This window comes from Hipposideros armiger, unplaced genomic scaffold, assembly GCF_001890085.2.
Source record: "Hipposideros armiger isolate ML-2016 unplaced genomic scaffold, ASM189008v1 scaffold_142, whole genome shotgun sequence".
Taxonomy (NCBI): domain Eukaryota; kingdom Metazoa; phylum Chordata; class Mammalia; order Chiroptera; family Hipposideridae; genus Hipposideros; species Hipposideros armiger.
The window spans coordinates 2,235,329-2,252,954 of NW_017731492.1; the positions used below are offsets into that span (position 1 = coordinate 2,235,329).

Consider the following 17,626-nt stretch of genomic DNA (forward strand, 5'->3'; position numbering starts at 1 on the left):
CAGGCCTGGCTACTGGCTACGTAAGCTGAAGCAGTGATTCCTACACTGATCTTTCAAGAGCAGACATGAAACTGAACCAAAAAATTTTTTCCATTTTTCAGTTGCAGGCCAGGAAACTATTATTTATTCCATTACAAAATATGTGGCTTTAATAAATAATTTAAAACTCCTTATATGTCCTAGTAGTTAAGAGCACATTTTGGAAGGCACTTGGATTTGTATTCCAACTATATCAGTTTACTAGCTATGTAATTTTAGGTTATTATTCTCTCTCTAAATCTGTTCCCTCATCTAAAAATAGGCAAAATAATCTTTAATTGCACAGGGTTATTGGGAAATCACTTTGCAGAGGCTCAACCCCTTGTTTCCCTCCCTCCTCTCCCTTTCTTCCTAACAAGTGCACTTTTTAAATTAAACCAAAACCTGGATAATTAAAAAAGAGGCCCCAAAACTTTAAAATCAGAACTCCAAAAATCTAATAATATGAAGAACATCCAGTCTCATCAGAAGGAAGAGCATCTTAACAGAAAATACCTTGTTTTTGTGTTTCTTTGTCAAATTCCAATTTTAGATTTCTTTTTTCATTTTTCAAAGCTAATAATAATACGTTTACCAAATGCTGATGAATTGGAAGTATTTTTGTTTTGGTTTACTTGTAGTGTTTGAACTTTTCATGACACGGCTCAGTTTATAAAAATCATATTTGGTTAAGCATTAACTATTTGAGTTATGAAACACAAAAGCTTTGTCTAACACTGGAGAATAGTGTGGAAACTGACATACTAACACATACTACCAGGTAATGTTACATTAAAAATAGAAAAACTGAGCAATGACTGTATACCAAAATATTTTACTTTTACCTATTATAATTTAAAACTTTGAAGAATATTATCAATCACTTACATAGCAAGTGCCACAAAACAATTGATATAAGGTATTATGAGAAATTGCAAAAATAGTGGTTTTTTTAAATTTTTATTGGGGAATTGGGGAAGGGGGACAGTGTTGGGGAATTGGAGAAGGGGAACAACCAAGTTGTTGTCCTTGTCTTAGTTGTGGAGGGTGCAGCTAGCTTACTTAGCTCCAAGTTCAGTTGCCATCCGGCTGCCTGTTGGCAGCTCAGCTCAAAGTGCTGTGTGTTCAATCTTAGTTGCGGGTGGGCATAGCCCATCATCCCATGCGGGAGTCAAAATGGCAACCTTGTTGTTAGGAGCAACTGCTCTCACCAGCTGAGCCATCCTGCCACCTGTCGGCAGCTCAGCTCGGGCTCAGGTCACTGGCCCATGTGGGAATCAAACAGGCGATCCTGTAGCTCAAAGCTCGTGCTTTCAACCAACTGAGCCATTCGGCCAGCCCCCAAATAGAGTATTTTAATAATCTTAAAAGCATTGAGTCAGTAGATGGTGTAGGTAGTTCTTAAGTATACAACTGGATGACAAACTTCCAGATGAGACTGCTAGGGCTTTTCTGCAGAGCAATTGACAGGGGCTGGAACCTCAAACTATCGACCTCACTACCTCTTAGTACGACTCCTTGTAATTTAATTACATGAGTTATATAGTAGGATGAGAGCTTAGATGTAAAAAGTCAAGGCTAGAATCCAGTCTTCTTTCCATGAACACTCTGGGCAAGGAGGAAGCCAAGATTAAAAAATAGGATACAGATCTAGGGTTTTGGGAGTGAGGTCATTTTGGAAAGTGAGAAAGGAGGAATCGAAGGGCTGGAATTCAGGCTCCAATATGTCTAAAATAAGGCTCTCGGTACTGACAGAATTAGTATTTCTAATTTTTCCCTTTTGCCTCAGGCTCTAACATGGCTCAGCTGATCCTTTTTCAAAAAAAGTTTGGTATATTGTTCATCATTCTTTTTGGTGTTAATATTTTTTTAGGTGTTAAAATATTACTAATCTTGATTACTGAGGCTTTTGGCATACCCTTACATTCTGTACGCACTCATTTTGGTCCTGGCCCTGCAAAGGAGTGAAAATGATGCAATGGAACTAAAGACTGTTTCAGAGTTTGGAAGAAATTGAGCCAGGAAAGAAGGGATCAACATTTACAGCTGTTCTTGGGTCTACCTCTCCATCTGCTCTGCTTTACTGACTTTCCCCAAAGCCCCAAGTTGGAGTGGCACCATAACATCTGACCCCCTTCACCATCTTGATTAAACTACATAAAATCTCTTTTCATTTGTATTCAGAAAATGTTAGAAATTACAAAGGACTTTTAATAGAAAAATAACACAACAAACACCAATCATAGAGATGGTTAAGTTTAAACATATTTGACACTTGCCTAGTCTACCCCTCCACCTTGTCAGTGAATAAAATATGGCTCCATTGTTATGGACTTGTTCTGGTATTCCACTTTCAGCCTACAGGCCACTAGTTGTTGAGTTCTTAGAGCTTTTGAGAGAATCTTTGCCCTTACTCTGAGAGTCTTGAATTAAGTAAAAAATCTGCAGTAGCAGAGAATATATCAGGGCTGCTGAATCTTAAATGTGTCAATTAAAAGGAACAAACAACGGAATAGAGAAGAGTATCAGGAACATTTCTATCATGTTGCGTTCAGTGCTCTGAGCATTTCTTATACAAAACTGAGGACAACTAGACACTCAAATCACTAAGTGTTTTCCTGAACAATTATTGAAGTGGTATGAGCAGAAATCTATAACCACTTAATTATCTTACAATGGTATGGCTGGATTTTAACTTTTTCTGTCAATGTGGGAATCTGTACTTGAAAAAGTATAGGCTTGTATTCAATGAGATATATTTGAACTGTGTCAAGTATTATTTTTCTTTTTTGTACAAAACATAAACATGTCAACAAGTACATGTTTTAAACATAAATATAATTGATAATACCTTATGTTTCTATTGAAATGCATTTGTGCAAAGGAATTATAATTTATCCAGAAAATCATTTAGAATTTCCCCAAATATCAAATTTAAATAATGAGGTAACACATTTTATAAAACATCTTTTGTTTGTGTGTAAATTTAATTACAGTACTTTATATAAGCACCTTCCATCCCAAAAGACATCATTAATAAGCTATAAAAGGTAGACAAACTCCATGATGTCAGATTTTCTATGTGCAATTCTTTATATATTAATCCCAACCTTTCATTTTAGCAAAATAAGGGTTAATGACTCATGGCCTCTCCTACTCTATAATGTTTACAAAGTAAACTTTTTAGTTAAGACATGAATTTTTAAATTTTGTACTTGGAATTAACTTATAGTAAAATAATAGAAAGCTTTATGACACTGAGCTAACAATCTTTCAATAAACACAAATTAAGAACTTGGGAACACCTAGTTATCAATACAATTCAGATTTAGACAGGATAGTTTTAAATCCCTTAATTTTTTCTGATTAAAAAAAAAAAATGTTTCACTACCACAGGTCGAACAGCACCAAAATAGAACGTAACAGCAGAATGATGAGTCAGGTTAGAGATGTTGCCCCACGTGGGGCTTCATTGGCATGACTATATTTTAAATGTCAACTTTAAATGGGCCTAAGAAACTATCGACACAAATGAATGAAGGACATAAAACAGAACTTCAAAGGAAATCAAACATTAGCTTTTTGTAATTACATGATGAGAAAGATTCAGAAATGAACATTTTAGTTCTAAAATAAAATGAACTACAACTAGTATTTCAAACATTCTTTTACAACTTTAAATGAATATTATTCAAAATAAAAAAAGTACTTTCATAAACATTAAAGCCTGTAATATAAAATTGGCAACAACTAATAGTTTCTTTCTTAGTCTCTCTAGATAAATAATCAATGAACCAATTATTTTTTTCCAATTCTGCAAAGCGGAACAGTCAATGCAATTGATTTCAGATTTAGCATTTTTAAAAGAATAATTACTCAAACATATACATAGTTATCTTAATATTTTTTGAAGAATTATAAGAATATCAAACAAAAAGTTTAAATTCTTTCACTTTTTACTATTAGAGAGTTCTAAGACATTACAAAGTATTTTCCTTTTTAACCCATGTAAGAATTACAATGTGCAGAAAAGATGAGAGATGTTTCTTATAAAGGTAAATAATTGTGCTTCAGATTGTAATTGCTTGTAAGTGTATGTTATTTCCCCTCTAAAAAGAACACAAGAAAAGAACCCTGTGAAACTAATAAAACATCCCAGGTGCTTTCAAATGATTCCTTTTCATACAGGAACTTCTAAGCAAGCACACTATTGTGTTCGTGGGTATCTTTCATTCACTCCTCTTCATCTCGTAGACCAGGTGAAGTTAGCTAGAGAATATCTGTATTTGGAAGGCAAAAGAGAAAGAATGTATCATAAGAAGAAATGCTATCCAGCAGGCCAATTTACTCATGCTTAATTTTTTCATAGACAATGAATTATGAAAATTTCATGATTTCAATAGAATGAAGGACAAAAGAACATGAAAATCTCAATAGAAAAAAATAGTTGACAGAACACAATACTTTTATCTTCATGATAAAAACATTCAACACACTAGGAATAGTAGGGAATTCCTTCAAACTGATAAGGATATCTACAAAGACCCACGGCTAGCATCATACTTGGTGATGAAAGACAGAATGCTTTCCATCTAAGATCAGGAATTAAACAAGGATGTCTGTTCTCACCACTTCTACTGAACATTATGCTGGAGGGTCTAGTTACGGCATAGAGACAAGGAAAAAAAAAAATACTAGAAAGAAAGAAGTAAAACTATCTCTGTTTACAGATGACTTGTACTTGTAGATACCAAATCCTAAGGAACCTACTAAAAGCTATGAGAATGAATGAATCAACAATTTCATCAATAAATCAATAATTTTATCATAAGATCAATAACCAAAAATTAATTATATTTTTTACACATTATCAATGAACAATTCAAAAATGAAATTTAATTTACAATAGCATCAAAAGAATAAAATACTTAGGAATAAATTAAACAAGTATAAAACTTGCATTTTAAAAACTACAGGGAGACCGGTTAGCTCAGTTGGTTAGAGTGTGGTGCTGATAACATCAAGGTTGCCGGTTTGATCCCCACATGGGCCACTGTGAGCTGTGCCCTCCTTAAAAGAGTCAACTCTGCCATTGTAGCGTGAAAGCAATGTGTAACCAATGACAAAAATAAATTTAAAAAATAATAAAATAAAAATAAAAACTACAAATCGCTGTTGAAAGAAATTACAGAGGGTCTGAATAAATGGAAATATATCTGACGTTCATGGATTGGAAAACTTAATTGTCAAGATGGCAATACTTGCCACTGATCTACAAATTCAACACAATCCCTATCCAAATCACAGCTGGCTCTTTACAGACACTGAGAAGCTGATCTTAAAATTCATATAGAAATTCAAGGGAACCAGAATAACCAAACAACCTTGAAAAACTACAAAGTTGGAGGATTTACAGTCTTGATTTAAACACTTGCCACAATATTACAATCACCAAGACAGTATAGTATTAGTACAAAGATTGACATGTGAATCAAGGAAATAGAATTGAGAGTCCAGAAATAACCTCTTATATTTATCATCGATTGATTTTTGACAATGGTGCCAACAGAATTCAATGGGGGGAAATAATAATGTTTTCAACAAATGGTGCTAGATATCCAAACTAAATATCTACGTGCAAAAGAAGTTAGTCCCCTTCCTCACACCATGTACAAAATTTAACTCAAAATGGATCATAGACATAAAAATAACTGATAAAACTCTTAAAAGAAAAACATACGTGTAAATATTTGTGACCTTGGATTAGTCGAAAGTGGATGTGAGGAGGTTGGTGCAAATAGTTAGGCTGGGGTGGTGTGAATTGAAGATGAAATATGTTTGGAGCTGGGAGACTGAATATACAAATGGACAATGACTTCATGATATATTAAAATAGAACTCTGTCCCACAAGCTCTGTAACCACCATCCCAGGAAGCTAAACCTTACCCTCTACAGCAATTGGCCTCAAATGGTCAAAATTTGGTCAGTAACTGCCAGCTTTCCTAATACTTGCCTCTCCTTTCCCCTGAAGGGGGGAATGGGTTCCTGGAAGAACTGCCATGTCTTCCATGGAACCAAGAGGAAAGAAAAGGATGGGAGTGAGCAGGATGACAGGTAGATTAGATGGGATTCCTGTTTGGTACTGGGAAATTGAGGTATAAACAAAAGATAATTTTCCCCTCTGTGATAGGAGTCAAGGCCATCTGCTAAAAAATGAAGAAAAAGGTCTGAAATCTGAGGTGAGTAGTAGAAGCCAGAAACAGTTACCGTGGAGGGCAAGGCAGCAAGTTGACCACAGGAATATAGGAGTTTTGCTGGACACTGTGAAGAAGTGACCGATGGGAGATAAGGAACTTATAAGTGGTTCCAATGAGACTTCTGGTATATTCTCCAGTAGCAGTAAAATGCTTGGATGCAAACTTTAGGGTCCTTCCAGAATAATGAGATGAAGACAGCAGCAAGGAAACCTGTAAAACTGGCAGCAGTTATGGAATGAATTATAGAATCTTAGAAGGAGAAAGGGAAGACTAGAGCGGACAAGTCAGTGGGTATGGAGAAATGTGGAGGCTGATGAGGCTGGAAGAGTGGCCAAGCTTCTGGCATGACTATGGGTGTGCATAGCTGACACCTGGTGGAGGAGAAGGTCTTGGGAACGCCTGTGATTCTATCAATTTTTCTTCTGTAATAAAATGTTCACAAAGCAGAAGACATGTGGTTTGCATTATTAATTATTTTACTTATGAATAATTATAAACATTCTGTGCGGTAACAGATAAACTATCAAGGAACTTTAATTATAAATTAGCAATATTCTGAGGAATTATAGATGCACTGACAAGAATTTGAATGTTTCTGGTGATAATTGCTTACAATTTTATTATGATCGGGAAGCTTAAAATTCTTCTATATATTTTTATAGTGTTGAAAAAATTGTGGCATTCAATACCATACACCACTATTAAAAAATACATCCAACTATGAAATGTATTGAAGTAGTTAATTATGATTTTTTTCAAGCCACCTACAGAACAATAAATATCCTCTTGCTATTCTCTAAGAATATATTATCTAAGAATACATCACTGCTATGAAAAAATAAAGTTAACCTGATATCACTAGGTTACTAATTGAATGCATAAATGAGAAAAAACTAAAGACAAAAAGATTTATGGTAAAAAGAAATTTTAGACTCCCATACATGATAGAAAGCAGGTACTTTAAATGTCCGCACAAAGAATTATTACTGACGTTGTAATGGGAAATAAGTTCCCAAAATGAAGAAAATTCTGAAGTTATGGTTTAGTTCATCATACACATATTGTATATAGGGGAATATACATTTATTATTGTAATATATAATGTAACTAAATTTTATTATTTATATACTTAATACATAATATATATAAAGTATATTATAATTCAGGCCTTATGATCATTATAGAAGTTTTATTTCATCACTAAAATAGGAACATTTTTCTCTGTTTTATTTAGTTTTAAGCAATATACTGTGCAGATATGATAGTCCAGAGTAATCCCCTATAGTTAATTAAGGCTGCTCTCAGGCCATTCAAGCATTTTGAAGGTTTATATTTTAAACTCTAGGGGCCCAATCTTGTCTTCAAGGAGCTCACATTCCAATGCAGATAAAATCTGACAAAATAAAGCAGAATATGATAAATGGCTTTAAGAACCTACTGATAAAAATGCTGAGATTGTTGAAAGAATGGAGGATTATTTTAAGTTAATTGGATCAGGGTGGGCCTCATACAGAAAATGGAATTTGAGGAGAACCCTAGGAGAGGGGAAGGGTTTGAACTTAATGAGATGAAGGAAGCAATTCCTGGAAGAGAAAACACTTCCAAGCACAGAGATAGGAAATCAGTTTGATAGGAATTCAGTTTGTTAATAATAAAAAGTAAAGCTGAAAATGTATGGTGCGGGGCTTGGGAGTGGCGGGGAGGGTCTGATGATAGTAGGACTTAAATGCTAAGATAATAACTAAAAATTTGATTTCATTTCTTTTAGCAACATTTTGTGGAGTTCCTGCTGCACTCGAGGCACTTTTTTCGGCTGAAAATACAAAGATCACTACGACCCACTGTTGAGAATTTAGGTAAGCTACTCCATGGTATTGTTGTCTCAGTATCCATTTTGTTTGTCCAAGTGGGCTGCAAGGACCTTACATTGATAATAGCCCCTCCTGCAAACATATGCCATGGATAGCAGTTGTAGAGTCACAAGGAGATGTAAGTTCCTGATATGATTTCGCCAACAGCCCTTGTGATCAGTAATCTCCCTTGCCTCCCAGGGCCTATATACCTGATGTACCCCTTAGATAAGACCCCTATGGGGCTTACCAAAACCCAGCTCCTTTGGTTCGAATTTGCCAATCTCGCCTTCGTCCAGGAATACCAAAGCACTCCACTATGGACTCTCAAAAAAAATACAGGCATGTGTCCCAAGTCCCATCTCTGTCTCTGCCTCCATTCTGTTGACCTCCCCATGTAGGCCTCCCAGGCATGCCATGTATTTCCTCCAGGAGCCAGGAGTAATAAACTTCTCTATTGCAATTTATCTACAGTCAGTTGTTGAACTAAGGCTCACCCTTGGCTCACCATTCTGTACTCACTCCACTTAACAAATGCTAATTTAACAAAGTCAGAGCTCCACACCCTGCCTTCAGGGAATTTACAGCATGCTGAGAGGAAGGGAAGAGGACAGTCAGTCAACAGATCACTGCGATGCAGTGAGTCAAGTACTTTGACAAAAGGATGGAAATGGTGCTGAGAGCAAAAAGTGGGCATCTAGTTACAATTGGTAGGGGTATCAAAATCAGGAAATGTTTCTTTAAAATCAGAGGACATTTTTTATTTTTATTTTTTCTGTATCTCTCTGTGTTTTTATTTGTCAGATACAGAAAGGGGGGGGCATTTCTTGAAGGATGAATTGTTAGTGAGGAAAAGATGAAAGAAAGAATATTGCAAGTAGAAGTGTAGCTTGAGGACAACAGAGATGAAGCATTGACTGACTTTAAAATAATGGTATTAATAATAACTCTAGCTATTATTTATTTAGGTACTATGTGCTAGGGATGGTTATGACAAGTTAAATACCATTACTAGCTCCATCTTCCATGTCTGGAAGTGGAGGGAGGCTTAGAGAGGGTAAGTGAGTTACCAATGATCACCAGGGAGCAAGCTATGTGTGTAGTACTTGAATCCAGGAAGTCCAAAACAGTCTTAATTCTTATTCCCTCTGTGAGAGGGGAGGGGAGAAGTGACAGATGATGCTAAAGAGGTGTATTTTGTAAGGTACCATTTTGTTAAAATTATGGGAGTTCTCACTGTCCTGAAGGCTACAGGGACAGTTAAGAATTTTAATTATGGTGTGACATGTTTAGATTTAGTTTAGAAAAATCAGATGATAAAGCAAAAATGGACTTTCCAGAACCGGAACTAGAGGCTGCAGTGATCAGTTAAGGTGTTGAAGTCATGTTGGAGAGATATAACAGGTAATACTAACAGAGATGAAGAGAAGGGAGCAGATTTAAACAAAAATATTTCAAGGTAGAAATGACAGTTCTGGGAAACAAGCTAGAATAAACATTAGGGCACTGTGTTTAGAAATTTACATCGAAGACAGTAACATGTGTATTTCATAACACATAGTATCATACATAGTAAACATCTAATGCAATTCTCCAAATTTTGAGAACACAGGAGGAATATCTGAGTGGAAGGAATTGAAGTGTTTACTTTTAGGTGTATATTCATTCATCACATATTTCTGGGGAACTGACTATAGTAACTGGGCACACAGCTGTGATCAAAGCAAAGTCCTTATTCTCATGGAACTTACATTCTAATGAAGAGAGTCAGACACTAAACAAATAACAAAGTAAATATATGTCATATTGCATGACATTAGGTGTTATGGAGAAAAACAAACCAGGAAAAGAGAATAAGGGTTAGGGTGACGTATTGCTTTTTTTTTTTTGGTATTGCATTTTTATATAAAGGATCATCAGGGAAGTCCTTCCTGTTGACATCTATGATATTGGAACAGCGCTGGGCTACAGAAATAAGCTGTGCAGATGGCATGGTATTACTGTGCATATGCACTGAGATATGAGCTTGAATTGTCTGCAGGACAGCTAAAGTGATTCCATGGAAGCATTTGAACATCCTTACAGGTCCTGATAGGAACAGTGATTTATGCCTGGGATAAATAGTCAAAAGGGAGCAGGGTGTCATTGAAACCAAGCTAAATCCATTCTGTGATTTGACCTCCAATGAGATAACTGAGATCAGGACCAAAATGTGTTCACTGGACTTGAGAAGAAGAAAGTCACTAGGGACCTTTTTCAGAATGTAATGGGGAACAGTATGTTGAAATTAGATGGGAAGACAGGAAACAGCCACCTTTTTAAGAAAGTTTAAGAAAGTTGGGTGCGCAGAGAACACAGGTTGGTCAATAGGGGGCCAGCCGAGTGGCTCAGTTGGTTAAGAGCGCCAGCTCTGAGCAACAGGGTCACCGGTTTGATTCCCACATGGGCCAGTGAGCTGTGCCCGAGCTAAGCTGACAAAAGGTGGCAGGATGGCTCGGCCAGTGAGAGCATGTGCTCCTAACAACAGGATTGCCAGTTCAACTCCTGCATGGGATGGTGGGCTACACCTACCTGCAACTAAGATTGAAGGATAACAACTTGGCTGTCAACTGTTCCCCTTCCTCAATTCCCCAATAAAAAAATCTTAAAAAAAAAAAGAAAGAAAGAAAGCACAATGGGGTCTATGGTGCTTTTTATTATTATTATTATTATTTTTTAGATGAAATAGATCAGTTTTGACTGAGGGACATTCTGGGGAAGAAAGGAAGTAATTGTTGGATCAAGGTTCTTGAGGTATAGAGATTAACTGTACCCAAGCGAGGAATCTGTTAGTGACAATCCAGTGAGGGGCACACAGAAGTGTTGAAGATGTAGAAGTCTGCAGTTTGAAGGCAGAGTCTGACTTTGAAGCTTGATTATCTCTATTTCCTCCGGGAAGAGGAATTGTCTCTGGCTATGAGTTGGAAAAGGAGGTTAAAAAGTTTAAGGAAACTAGAGGTCATTAAAATTTGAAATATAGCTGCATCAGAACCGGAGGCACCTAAGAGTAAGGAGGGGAGAGTGCTTTGGGGAGAGCCCTGCTGAAGCTGGAGATGGAGCGCTCCATTGAAGTGGAGATTCTGTGCTGAGGGCAAAGCTGGCTTTCAGTTAAGGCAAAAAGGCAGAACGGAGTGAGAAGGGTCAAGATGGTAGGACACTTGAGGAAAGAGTTGGGAGGCAGGGCAGGGGGTTTGGTCAAGGCTGTCAAAAGTCCACGACTTGGAGGGTTTAAGAATGAGGCAGAAAATAGAGAATTGGAAGAACTTACATTCTGAATAGATCAAGGGTGATAAGAGAATATTAGCTGGTCTCAATTTGTAAAACACCTTCACCAAAAATCTTTTCATAGTTATTGCTGGTGGTAAGTGAAAATGGGCAACAGGGTAGACTTACTTTTGGGTTTACATTCTGCTGTATTGTTAGAAAACAATTTTATACCATGAAAAATGTAATAAGTTATTAAAAAGTTAGATAAAATATGTATTAATAGGGCATGTAGTTATCTAGAGTACATATTTATCAATAAAAGCATTAATAATTATAATGAGATTTTACTGTTGGAAGGGGGAAATCATTAGAATCTAAAGTCCCTACCCTAGTTTCTACTCTGTGGCCTTATATTAACCTGTAAGTTTAGACTTCCTGACACCCCTTCACTTGCTTTTCTTCCACTCTAATTCGGTTAGGGCTGAATGTGATGCCAAAATATTTCTGTGAGGAAAAAAGAAAAGTAAGAAAATGAATTGAATACAGCCTAGATTTTCTATTTAATTGTTAGGAAACCTTACTGAGGATCATTGAGGAGGACTCTAGGAGCTGCAAAAACTGACAGAGTAAAGGTAACAGAAAGTTCCTACTGAGTGAGTTAAAAGTCTAAACCACTCTAAAGAGTTTATCTGGAAAAATTCCAAAGTCAACTGTTTATCTTACCTATCCTTTCACTGTCTTACTTGACCCTAACTGCATCAAATACATACATGTGATTTTATCTAAAGCGTGCAAGAAAACAGACGGGGATACAGGAGAAGGAGTTTTTGCCTTAGAGTTTTCCTACGTAGGTCTCTAGCTCCTTACCCAGTTTGTCAAGTTGTTTCGTTGCAAGACATACAACAAATGTGCAAATATTCAGGACAGCGAATATTATGCCACTGAATTTGAAGGTAGCACTTGTTACTATAGCCCTGGTTCAGCAAGATCTTGGAAAATTATCTTAATGTTTATCTTGCATTGGTGAGTATACTATCTCTGGATTCCAAAATGTGGCTTTTTACACATTCTTCAAAGAACTGGAGCTGGAATGCAGAACTAGTGTAAACACTGAGAAAACGGATGCTGTAAGCTGAGCAGTTCTTTAAAAGATCAGCCTAATTTTGTCAAGGATTGCTATTATTAAGTGGTTTACATGGCCTTTACTAAATTTTCCCTTTGGTTTACAAATTTGGTTTGTAGGTCAAATTTTTCCTTCACTTGGACAATTCAAATTTCATGTTTACTTGCAACTGTTAAGTTTTACCGCAGGTGGTTTGTGGAGAAAGCCAATAAAACCTGCAGCTAAGGGCTTTTATTCACAGTTCTGTAAAGGCATCTCTCTCTGTATATGCAGGAATTCCCTTGCTATTGTGAAATGCCTCCTCTCCTCTTTGTTATTTGTGGAGGAGTGCTGGGAACATCTTGAACTTCTCGACTGCTCCTCAACACAGATTTTACCCTAATTTATTTATATGTGAGACTGAAATGCATTAACACACAACAAAGGATTTTTTAACATATAAAATCCTTTTAAAGCGTGTTTAGTCCCTACTAATTGTCTTCTCAAGAACTTCATATTGCTCTCTTTGGCTCCCTCCAACAAAATTTGTTTTTCATATTTTCATAGGAAAGAGTAATTTGTTACAGAGCCAGGCATAGAGAACTTGGCTTTTTGTCTTAATCCTTGTGATAAATGCTTATTACTGAATTGCTCTTCCTGCTTTTCATGTCCTACTCAGGGCTTTCACTGGGTTTGAAAAGCACATATTAAACAATGGATATAGCAACCATTCTTTCCTCTGAATGAATAGTGCCATAAACACTACAGCCTAGAGGCCAACTGAACAAGCTAATTTAGCAATTGCCTGTGTATGTTAACCAGGTGAGGAATATTTCTACGGCATTTTTTTTTTTATGGAAGATATATTTTCTGACTTAAAGAGCTTAAAATAATTACAATGGAATGCCAAATTTATGTTTAGTATGAAATAACTTAAACTGGGGCAGTGTTTGAAGTTAAATGATTCAGGCAGCATCACTGGTAATAATGGTGGTGTAAAATCATTGGCCTTTTCAATCACCTTTTTTTTTTCCCCACAACAAAAGGGGAGGAGCAAAATTCTATTCAGGATTTATCCTTAAAGATGCAACCATCAAGACCAATTCTATGAGTGAGGCTGGAAAGCTGCCATGCCATGAATATTGTTGATTTTTTATATTAAAAGAAATATTTTCAGGAGAAGTAAACTACATATTGAGGCTAGCACATCATTCACATGGTGTTGTTGAGCCAATATGTCCAAATGCTTTCAAGCACACAGTGGTCTTAGTGGGAAATGTGCTTGTTCTGGATAACACAGGGAGCTAGTCAGTGTTTCTCAAAACACATGCTTTAAGATACTTTCATAATTATATTCTGGTACCCAATTTTTAAATTATGGTAATTGTTAAACACACACAATAGTATTAATCCCAATATAACTATCACTCAGATTCAACAATTAAGACTTTCCTACATTTTTCTCATCGATCCCATTAAATTATTTAAGTAATTCCCAAACATCATGTCACTTCACTGTTTCATCTGTTGGTATGCATCCCTTAAACTGACATTACCATAAAGCCATTATCACACATTACAAAATCCGAATAGACACTCTTTGGTGTATCCAACCTGGAACATTGTCTAAATGGGGGAAAGCTATTTTCCGTCAGAAGTACCTCAGGGGAAGGGCACGCGTGAATGGAGAGGCATACATCTCCTCTGATGGCAGCTGAGTCTGTGAAGTTTTCTTCTCATTGCCAAATTAGCTGAGGAAACAAGGAGCAATATTAGGAGCTAGGAGCACTTTTCAGGAAATTAAATGTTGTTTAATCTGGAGGGCATAGGCAATATATAGGATTCAAGCTATACTGTGATTATTTGCTGTTTGCTTAGAGGTGATTATGATGTAAAAAATTAATGTGATGCAAATGCACAAGGTATATTTCTAACAATTCACGTTAATAGCAGGATCTAATAGTAATATCCTCCTCCTTCTACCTGGCTTCTTCCTAAATGCTCATATTTTATTTTATGTACTGAATTAATAAAAAATATCGTATAAGAACATTGTCCAAAGTGTTCTAGATTTCAGAAAAGTAGAAATGGTTTGAATAGCAACTGCTGTGAACAGTGAGAAGGAATGCTTTCCGAGTTGCTAATTTGGAACTTTTTTCTTATTTGTGTAAAAGGGCACACCAGCGGACTCCATTTGAAATAACCTCAGTGATCAGACTTCTGATTACCTAAAAGGCAGAAACTGAATTTTTAACTAGTTATGCACCATTTTGTGTTCTAAATGGAGAAGTGTATTATCAAGTAAATAATCTTATGTATTTGGATATGTGTATAATCACTTTTTTATTTAAATTTGGGTTTGAGTTTTTCCCGGAGTCAGAAAACTCTTTAATTTTTTTTACTTGCCAGTGCTTTGAAATCTTAGTATTTGGTTTTAAGGTAAAAGCACATTAGAATAACTGATTACTGAATTCCAGTTGGATAAGAACAACACAACTGATATCGTCTTTGAAAAGTAAATATTATTTATCTTAACCATACATATTCTTGACATTTTTTTGGCTTTATAAGCACAATACTAAAAATTGTGCTTTTTAAAGTGACACGTCTAATTATATATAACTAGAAATCACAGCTATTGACCTGTTTTAAGATTTCATCTACAATTTGTTACATTATGATTTTTATGTTGTTAATTCAGTTAATGTTGTCCAGTCAGCAACATACTGTTTTAATACACTGCTTTGGATTTTGCATTTTACCTAAAAATCTGTAAGTTTGTTTACCTCCGTAATGTACAGACCAAGCATTTTCATTTCTTTTTGCTTATAAGGACAACACATCTACAATAGCTAAGGGATCAATATTCTTTGAAATTAGAAAAATAGTGGTAAAATATATATCATTTTAATATCCAGCTTTTTTTTTTCAATGTTCCAAATAAGAAGAGACACAGTATTGCTAGCGTACTTCTGAAATCCTACTCACCCTTACACCCCCAATCACTGAGGTGTTTTCAACATAAACACAACCATGCTTAGAGGCCCACGGACACAAACAGGCATTAAAAAACAAGTTACTTGGTATAAATGTACCCAAATCTTACCTGGTCTCTGTCCATTGATAAGAAGAAGACTCATCATAAAAATAAAAAACACAAAAAAGAATTGCTGGAACCTCATTTTTCTGTCACCCTGAAGTGGAGCAATAGCTCTACAAGTCAACCAAACTTCTTTGAACAGTCTTGTGCAAAATCTGTGTGGCTCTTCTCACATTCTAATGACAAACCTCAGAGAACTGCCAGCTGCGTTTTCTAGAAAGGTTAATGATCACATCAGACAAGGTTACTGGTGCGCTGTGCTGTGGTTAGAGCCTCCCCCGGCCTCAAACCCCTCCTCCACTCCTATCCTCCTCCCACCTCTGTCACTCCCCTTTATTTCCATAAGCAAATATTGGTGAAATGAAGCCTTCAAGTGTGCTTCGACTGCAGTGGAAGTGTACTCGGGAAGCGTTTAGGAGAGATTTAACTCAATCTGGATTTGCAGGAATATGTAAAACGAGGCATGGCTTTGCCTCCTCCCCTCACTATTTGCATCTGTTTAAACTTTGCATTGCCCATATTGGTCCCACATGCAGAAACCAATTGAAATGACAGGAAGTCTCTCTTTTGTCCTTTTCAGAAGGAATTCTGAAACCCTAACCCAAGACTCTCGAACGCTTTGTGGCAGAGCTTGTGCTGAAATGCTTTTTCAGTACCAAACCTACTGCGAAATGGTGCCTGTTTATCCTCAATCTCTAAATTGCTTAATCTATATGGGTTTGTATCAATAAACATTCCTGGGGTTTAGGATGTTCTGAAATAAATCTGAAAACCATTTATGTTTTTATTTTGTAAAGTGCAATTTAAAAAGTAACGGGGATCATTTTTATCTGCAATATGTCCAGAATTTTTAAAAAGGAAGTGTATGCAAGCCACAGACTTATGAAATCTGTATTCTGCTAAAAAAAATTATATGTGGTGGAATGCCAGGCTAACATATCACAGACACAGAAATTAGAGATGGAGAAAGAACTTCTCAGGTCATCTCCCCACAAATTCAGAAGACACAAACATAATAGTCTAGTGTTGTCTTTGCACACATGTTATAACATCTCTTTTTGTTTTAAGTGCTTCCGTCTCTGTGATATGTAGCTGTTATCAACAGAAGTTACTGTACTTATTATAAAGTAATCCAAAAGGATAGTGTAGATGCACTTTGGAAACACATGTAGAGCCCAAACACCAAATCTAAAGCATGTGAAGCTTTTATACACTGCCAGGAATTTTGTTGCATTTGGCGTCTCTAGGTTCAGGTAGATGTTACACCACCTTGGGCTTCCTGAGGTTTGAAATTAATGCCTAATTTGTCTTGGTCTTCCTAGTCAGTCTGTAACATTCCCCGCCTGCCTACTTATGCATGCACCTTATAACAGGCAATAGCATACAGGAATTCTTAGAATCACTTCCTTAAAATCCAAAGAACGTTTGCCCATTTTGGAACTGGAAGCATATGTTAAAGGGTCTTACATCACTGTGCTGTATTCGTACATCGCTCCAGACAATCAATTGAATACAAGAGTTTGGACTCATAAAATGCTTCATGAATGGTGAAGGGGTTGTTCAGATTTTTGCTTCCCCTGCAAACTTCTCACTCTAGCGCACTGGAAAACAGAAAGTTACCGTGGTTGAGTGTTTAAATCAAGAAAACCAACAGGAGATGAATATAGATTTTGACAATATAACTTTAAGCAAAGTTATAAGTCTATTTAAAGGTATAGTAGTGAGTTTTCTTTATGGATAAAAGAGTGACTACCATAGACTGCATATAGAGATTAAAATTTTTATATTTTATAATCAGGTGATCAACAGTGAACTCCTAGAATATGGCCAATATGCGCAAGTACTGTGGAAGGTATATGACATCTCCACTGATCAGGATACAGCAAAGTGTTGTATTTGTCCTATAACCACTTTGAACATCGTTTTTCTCATGAAAAAAATTGAGATGTAATATCTGGTTTTCCACTTAACAGAGTTATAAAGGTTTAGCAAGATAATGTATTAAATTTATGAAGCTTAAAGCATTATTTATTTATATATTGTAAAATGATT

The 17,626-nt window shown here is 36.1% G+C and overlaps 1 protein-coding gene across 1 annotated transcript; it reads right to left on the minus strand.

The window, feature by feature from the left end:
- Positions 1 to 1,236: 1,236 nt before the first annotated feature.
- Positions 1,237 to 15,842, minus strand: APELA (apelin receptor early endogenous ligand). Its single transcript, XM_019650570.1, has 3 exons — positions 15,581 to 15,842; positions 14,136 to 14,225; positions 1,237 to 4,298 (listed from the first exon to the last, which is right to left on the minus strand). Exons 1-2 carry the CDS (start codon positions 15,654 to 15,656, stop codon positions 14,137 to 14,139), a joined length of 165 nt encoding a protein of 54 aa, XP_019506115.1. The 5' UTR covers positions 15,657 to 15,842; the 3' UTR covers positions 1,237 to 4,298; position 14,136.
- Between the last annotated feature and the right edge of the window lie 1,784 nt (positions 15,843 to 17,626).